Source organism: Trachypithecus francoisi, unplaced genomic scaffold, assembly GCF_009764315.1.
Source record: "Trachypithecus francoisi isolate TF-2019V2 unplaced genomic scaffold, Tfra_2.0 Lachesis_group2, whole genome shotgun sequence".
In the NCBI taxonomy this organism is placed as follows: Eukaryota; Metazoa; Chordata; class Mammalia; order Primates; family Cercopithecidae; genus Trachypithecus; species Trachypithecus francoisi.
In genome coordinates this window covers 6,307,469-6,315,607 of record NW_022681465.1, presented here as the reverse complement: position 1 = coordinate 6,315,607, position 8,139 = coordinate 6,307,469, and the positions used below count along the sequence as shown (strand labels likewise).

General features: G+C 46.1%; 1 protein-coding gene across 1 annotated transcript in view; it reads right to left on the bottom strand.

Annotated features, from left to right (window-relative positions):
- Window positions 1-2,877: 2,877 nt before the first annotated feature.
- UBE2QL1 (ubiquitin conjugating enzyme E2 Q family like 1) overlaps window positions 2,878-8,139 on the bottom strand; it is a 37,619-nt gene continuing 32,357 nt past the window's right edge. The window contains exon 2 of the mRNA XM_033178763.1: window positions 2,878-4,254. Coding sequence (XP_033034654.1) covers window positions 4,123-4,254 — 132 coding nt within the window. The 3' untranslated portion in view covers window positions 2,878-4,122. The remainder of the gene's footprint in view (window positions 4,255-8,139) is intronic.

The following is an 8,139-nucleotide window of genomic DNA, read 5'->3' as shown; positions in this document are numbered from 1 at the left end:
TACTGTGGACAAGCCCCTCAAAGTCTCTGGGCTCGCCTCCTTCACTGCAGAGGGTGTAAAATTAGACTAAGCGGTCTTCCAGATTCAGTGGCTCTACCCTCACTACAGTCAGGAAGTAAGCTCTGCCCCTTTAGAAAGCAAATTCCATTAAAATTTCGCCTGCTATTGGATGGGGACACAGAAATAGAATTCCTACGCACAGGGCAAGCTCCACACACCAGGCTCGGTTGTCAGGTGGGACTGTGTCCTGCTTCCTGAAATCAGCTCCATGAATAGGGTCTCTGCAGGTGACAGGTGGCAAAGAGACTCCAGTTCTCCCATTCAAGGCCAATGAGGACAGAGTTCACACTCCCTTTCAAGGTGCCCTCAGCCCCTCCTGTTTCTACACCTGCTCTTCTTCTTCCCTTTGCCCAGCCATGGCTCAAACCTGATTGACTCCATGAAATCTTTCTGGTTTTCAGTCAGAAAATCTCTGGACTTGCACAATGTCTTTAGTTTCTGCAGTGCAATTTAGCACTTGCCTTGCTTGGTGCTGGTGCCTGTGTGCTATTCCTATCTTTTGAGTTGCTATCCAGGGAAGGGGCTGTACCTTAATCTTCTGCACGCCCTGCATGTAAGAGGAGAATGCTGAGTGAGTGGAGAGATGGTCAGTTAGTTATTGGTTGATTTTTGGGTCAGTTGGTTGACTTAATGTAAGAACTGGGGACGGAAAGCAAGTATATGATTACCAGGTACGTGTATTTTAACCACTGTAATTGATCATTCTGAGTTGATATCTACGTGGGTTCTAATTAAAGCCTGCTGTAATGTAAATTTCCTGATACTGTGAAAATGACACTTATATTTTGTTGACAATCTTTAGTCTCCAAAGCACTTCTGCTGCATCATTTTGGCCAATTCTCACACTGACCTGCTAGGAGTACACAGCTGAGGAAACCGAGGCTCAGGCAGGTGGAGTGACTGGCCAGGGTTACACGGATACATGGCTTTTTGTCTTTCAATCTCAGGTCTTTTTCACTTGTCTACATATTTTTCTCTTAAAAAAAGGTCAAATTTTGACAGATGGAGCTCAAAACTTTAAGCCTACATCCTGGTTTTTCTGCGTAGTGGATTTTAGAGACAGCAAGTCTTTGCAGGAGTATTGGCGTGTGTGTGTGTGTGTAACTTGGGGGAATAACCTTGCTGCTTACATAGAACTCCCTAAGGCATAAGCAGTTCTCAGTCTTCTAGACAGTTACAGACCCAGACCATGCGCAGGTCTTACCCAGCAGTGGAGAAGATACCCAATAATAAGGCTGATTGGTTCAGGAAAACTATTGGATGGGAAGGAGTTTTGCATTGAGAAGAGGACAGATGAGGTTGTGATTTTCTGTTTGTTTGGCTCTGTGAGCTCTGGCTTGGTTTGAGTTCCCACAGATGCATGGGTGTGTGGAGCTATCGGGACATGAACATTTGCAGCCACTGTCTGATTACTCCCTCGCTGTCTGTCCAAAGAGGAATAGGTTCCTTGGCTTATGTGGGACTGTGGCCCCAGGCTCCAGGGCTCTCCTTCTCACCCTGGGCTCCAGAGGCAGGTGTCCACTTCAGCAGGGTGGAAGGAGGCTATGGCCAAGGCATGAGCAGCCAGGCCTGTACTCACGGTCCTAAGGGTGCCTCCATGGCTGGGCACAGCCATGCTTGCCTATGAAGGGAGTCCACCAAAAAGGGAGTCTGCACTCCTAACAGTCCAAGCAATGGTTGAGTTTTACATTACTTCCTACTGCTTTTAAAGTGAGAAATTCTTACCAATTGAAGTGAAAAACGGTATTTCGTTCACTAAAGAATTGATTTCTTCTATAAGTTCCTAATAAACCTAATGGAAATGCCATGCAAAAAAATCAAACTCTGAGTATATGGAAGGTGCGACACTGAGCTGAGTGTCTCTCTGCTCTGTCACTGGCTGTCACCCAGCCCAACCCGGGGTCAGACCAGTCTCCTGGCTGCACCCCTTGGTGCAGTTCTCAGAGCCCAACGTGAACCTGTTTTTCAATCAGGTAATAAACACTACTGAAATGACCTGCCTTTGGATATATTTTTTCCCCCTAAAGTAAAACTGCTTTTAGTTTTCATTGGAAGAGAAAATTATTTAGAAAGGAATAAACTCAGGTGCTTTTCCTAGCAAGATGTTTCTGTCCTAGGTCTTCAATCTCCACAGTGTAATTCTAGGATGGTCAATAGCTCCAGGGTCCAAAGACCGTCAGCCAAATGTCAGGTTTCCAGGATGGAGAATGCCACCATAGAGGGTTGCATGAATGAACATTGTAAGTTCACTGTCATCAAGTTTCATGACTATTATGACCACAGGAAACCTGAGCGGGCCCTGCATTCTTAATACACTGTCATTTTGGTCTAGCAGAGCTGCCTGTGTGCACTTGGGGGCAAATAAGAAAGTGGTAAAGAAAAACAAAAGTAACAATAAATTTGGTGAATGCCCAGCCCTGCTGAAAGGCATCAATCCTTGTTCTTTAAGGCGAGGCCTCTTGGATCTCTGAAAACCTTGAACCAATGGGCAGGTTCCCAAGTAGGCAAAACTGCCTGAAGAATTGAATATATTATTCCAGAAGACTTCTCCTCCCTCACAGTGGTAAGATACAATTGGCAACATCTGAACTTGATCCAATCATCCCTTCAGCTCCTTGGCTGTTTCTGGGGACCATTTCAATCTACCGAATTTTTGCAAAGACTACGGGTTCCTAAGACTCATTTCCGGTACCTGACTTAGAATGCTGCTCTGGAATTATATGTTGTAGTATTTGCAATATTTTAAAAATTTAAGAATATCTGACATATTTTAAATAGAAGGATAGCCCACAATGACTAGATCCTTGAGGCAGTGTATCACGTATGCATGATTTTATTTAAAATGTGTCCAATAAGACTTTCCACTTGGAATGAACATTTTTACCTCTTTCCTCATATTATTAGAAACAGTATTTCCTCATTTCATGGAGTTTCTTAGAAAGTTCTAAGTAACTTAACAGAAGAGAAAAATGAAATTGTGGGGAGATTAAATAACAGGAAGTTTACACCACAGCAAGGGTGCTCACCCATCCCAGTTTTGGGGGACACACAAGTGACTATTGGGTGAAAGAGACCTGGTCATGCAAATCATCATATGATCACTTGGTATCCTTTGGCAGTTCTGACATTCCTTGTCACTAGCACAGATAATAAAATGAGTCAGATGACTGCAGTGAATGGGAAATCGTCTTTTGCTTTTGGTGGTGGAGAGAAGACAGGAACACAAAGGCGTGGCCTTAGGACCATTTCCTAACATCGGACGAGACTGTTCGCAGCTGACCACCCGTTGCTCTGAGCCCCAGAGGGGGCATCTGGTGTCCACGCCACCGTCTGCCGGGGGTGGCCGCAGCATCCTCTGCCTTCCATCTAATGGCACTGGTTTATCTGTGGACAGCAGCACACCACAAATCAGCATCGAGGGCACATTTCCACCAAGTGGGCAGTTGTGGTTTTAAATCACTAGAACCTGGCAATGTTAAATTTGTGTTTTCATGAGCCAAAGGTCATAGCACAAATGAGGTCTAAATGTCATCACAGCGGACCATGGGCCACAGAAAGACACATCTTCAAGTTATGTTGACCTTCCAGGAAGAAAAACAGAGATACAGAGCACAGCAAACACGTGCCGGGGACGCACGGCGGCGATGCACGGTGTCTCTATGAAATATGAACAGCGCCATTTACATGGAAATGGAGCCAGCAGGGGCATTGAGTTTCCTGCAGGCTCGTCGGAGCTGCTGTCATGGAAAGAAGCTCAGGGCAATGTGACCGGGGTGGGCAGAGGGGCAGGCAGGCTGGGAAATGTCACCATCTCAACATGTGTTCTAAAGTGACTTCGAGGTGATCATTCATTTATAATCGAAATATAATCCGAACGGCGTTTGCTCCCTCTTCCCCTCTGTAAACACATCTGTTCATAAATAACTTAAGCGTCTCCTTGGCATTCAGGATGCAGTTCTGGCTGGAGTAAAAAAGGGGGGAGGATGCACAGTGTTGAGGAGATTTCAGGGTACTGGTGTGTGTGTGGACAGGCGCTTGAGCGTCTACTGCACGAGGCAGACATCAGCCATCGGACACGGGCGGGGTGACCCAACCATATTTTTCATGTGTCTTCACCAAACTCTTAAAGGTAGCTTCAGCTTCCTTGCGACTGAAGGACTTTTTGGATTTGCCAGCTTTCCTACAGATCCGTCCCTGCGTGAGATGAAAAGAAAAACCAGGTTAGAAGGTCACTGGGAATTCTGTTTCCTACCATCTTTACTAAGAACACATGGAGTCGTGGGGATTTCTGATGTCTGAATCAATGCAATGCACTGGCCACCAGCAGGGTGGGGGCAAGCCTCACTGCCCAGATGCAGAAAAATTCAGCTCTGGCACCAAATAGATGGGGCAGCCTGGGGCTGGCAGCCTTCTAGGGGAGGGGGGTGCTGTCTTTACAAACCCACACACAGCATTGGCTGAATCCGAACTTGCTCACTCCACGGTGCTGGAGAGCAATCTCTGGCCCAGTTCCTGAGATACGCAGGAGGGGCCGGCCCTGTCGAAAGGGCATCACTTCACAGCCAAGCACGTTCTCCCTGAGGCAATAGACTGTTCGAACTTCCTTTCCCTCCCTCCAAAGAATGCCTTTAATTACCACTTCAGATTCCATCTGTGATAACAGTGAAGATAAATGTATTTATAGAGAGATGTGTATATTTGTATATTTCTACAAATATTTAAAAACTCTATTTTTTAAAATTCAAGTTCTGGAGCCATTAGTGAATTTATTGGAATTTGTGTCACTTCAGCACCATTTTGTGAGGTGACGGTGGACATTTTCATGGAACAGACCTGTCCTTGAGGTCCAAGAGGGGGTAGAGATCAGGGCAGGTGCTTTGTCACACAATCCCAGGAGGGGGTGGGGCTGGTGGAGAGAGCCACGTCCCCTCACAGTGACCAGGCATGTTCTGCTCCCAAGGACACAGCACTTGTCTCTGCAGTGGTCAAAAGGGACTGACCCATATTCAGATGGCACAAGAGGGCTCTGGACTATGAGAAAGAAGAAATCAGGCAACACTGCCCATGTGACAGTGTCTCGGGACGCCCTGGAAAATGTGGCATGTCTGGCACCAGAGGGGAGGAGCAGACGGAAGACAACCAGGAGTTGGGGTGACGCTGGCCTCAGTTGGACCTGTGGCAGCTCTCACTCTTCCGGTCTCAATTACTCTTCATTAAGCCTCTTAATGGTGGATCAACTGAGACGTTCCCTTAGCCTCTGAGGCACATTTACTTCCACTGAGCCTCCCCCAGGCTCTCCTGGAAGATCTGCTCCTCTCCTTGGGCATCCCATGTACATGTTTTGCAGATGGGGCAGAAATGCCTGGAAAGACCTGGCTGAGCTTCGTCTACTGGCAGGCACACGATTACCAACCATCGCCTGCTGTTCAGGAACCTTGGCAAACAGAATTTCTCTCTGAACAGACCCTCTGCACTCCCAATACGGGGTACTGGTGCTACAGCACAACTGTGGGCACATACTGGGATGTGAAAAGGGACCAGGCCTCCCCACCAGCAGCTCCAACACACAGCAGCCAGGCACCTTGGACAGCCATAGAGGGCAGAAGCCACATGGGTCTGTGTGGCCACCAGCAAGCACGATCCACCTGATCCTGGCTCTCTAATAACCCACTGACAACTCCAGTGGGAAGGCAGCTGCAATGACCTCCAAATCTACTGGGCAGACGGTGCCCAGTCACCTGAAACGTGGAGGGGAAGAGGCCATTTCACATGCCTGTATTCGGAGCCTACCTAGGCTTCCTTTTCAACAATTGTCTTTTCAACAGTGGACACACAGGCCAATCCCTAGTTGAGAAGTCAGGAGTCCAGGGTTACCAAACTCTGCCTGCTCTGGATATCCCTCTGGTTTCACTTGTGCATCTGTCACTGGGGGCAGCAGGACTTTTCCTTTTTTAAAAAATTTTTCTTTCTTTCTTTTTTTTTTGAGACAGGATCTTGCTCTGTCATCCAGGCTGGAGTGCAGTGGCACGATTGTAGCTCACGGCAACCTCAAACTCCTGGGCTCAAACAATCCTCCTGCCTCAGCCTCCTGAGTACCTAGGACTACAGGTGTGAGCCACCGCACTTGTCTAATTTTTTATTTTTTATAGAGATGAGGTCTCATTATATTGCCCAGGCTGGTCTTGGACTCCTGGCCTCAAGTGATCTTCCCACCTCAGCCTCCCAAAGTGCTGGGATTACAGGCATGTGCCACCATGCACACCTTTTCAAAAATGCTGTATAGCTCACATCAGAAGAGTTGCTAAAAGGATGAAGGAAGATCGGAGGAGAAGACGACAGGAAATGGCCATTTATTTACTGCTAGCAACATCCCCATGCCTCACTAGGATTGACTCCTATTTTGAGTTTTATAACTTCAAGCATATTTGCTTATGTGATGTAATTATACTTGAGACCACTCAGAGCTAATATATTCATAATCATCGTCATTGTGGGCTGAGATCAAAGTCCAAAGTTATCTCATTAAACATATGAAAACACATCTTTCACATCTTTGAGAGGATGTTAGCATCAATTTCTTCCTTCTTGTTTTTCTCTTGAGACACAGTCTCGCTCTGTCATCCATCCAGGCTGGAGTGCAGTGGTACAATCATAGCTCAGTGCAACCTTGATCTCCTGGGCTCAAGAGATCCTCCTGCATCAGCCTCCCAAGTACTTGGTACTATAGGCATGCACCACCACTTACAGCCAGTTAAATTTTTTTTTTATAGAGACAGGGTCTCGCTTTGTTGCCCAGGCTGGTCTCGAACTCCTGGGCTCAAGCAATCCTCCCACCTTCATCTCTTAAAGTGTTAGGATTATAGGCATTAGCCAGTGTGTCCGGCCAGCATCAATTTCTACATTAAGTGACAGCAAATATCAAGGGTTGATTTTTTTGGCTAAAATGACTTTTTTAACCATCTCTATCCTTTTTCTCTATAATACTGAAAATCTATGGTATTATATGAAAATCCTGAGCTAAAGGTAGCTAGACAAATAGAGGCTCACAATCATATTGGAATATTCTGTGGCTTTTGGCATGAATCCACACTGTGCCTACTCTTTGTGAAAGTCTCAATTGTTACAAGAAACAACAAACAAAACCCCAAAGGAACAGACCACTCTTTGTTGCCTTTTCTTCCCTGTTAGAATTATGAACAGAAAGTCCCAGTGCTCAGTCAATTCCACAACCGGGAGACACAGCCCGTTATGAGTCAGTCAGAGGCTCAGTGCATTTATTGCACTACACTGTTGATAAGGAGCTCTCATCTCATCTCCTTACACACACGTTTACAATTAACAATTTTTTTTTTCATAGGTTCATCTGATTCTGATTGGCTGTTTAAATTTGACACAGTGAAATGCTGGACTTGGAAGCCACTCCCTGCATTCCTCCTTTATTTCCTGGCTCTCCCAGTGTCACAGAGCTGTTTTCCTGACATGCCCTTGCTGTGCTCACTGCACCAAGAAGAGGGAGACCCCTCCATCCCATGTTCCCTGCTTGCTGCAGATGTTTGGGCACTCCCATTCATCCTTCCAGGATACAGTCTCTTGAAAAGTGAACTTTTGGGAATCAAGTGCAGACAATGTCACACATTATGACGAACACCCAATAAGATAATGCATTTGAAAACACTGAGGACTTTGAACTTCATACAATTAATAGCGTTTTACCCCGTCTCTACTAAAAAATACAAAAAACTAGCCGGGCGACGTGGCGGGCGCCTGTAGTCCCAGCTACTCGGGAGGCTGAGGCAGGAGAATGGCGTAAACCCGGGAGACGGAGCTTGCAGTGAGCTGAGATCCGGCCACTGCACTCCAGCCTGGGCGACAGAGCGAGACTCCGTCTCAAAAAAAAAAAAAAAAAAAAAAAAGAACACTTAATAGCGTTTTTCTTATTCTCATAACACTTACCTTTCTCCCTTGTCCGGTTCTATTTAATAATCAAAGAATCTAGTCTGAGATATTTCCTTTGAATAACTCTCATTTCTTCTAAAATATCTCTCCTTGTGCTTAATGTTAAAAGGCGTCGATGTGACT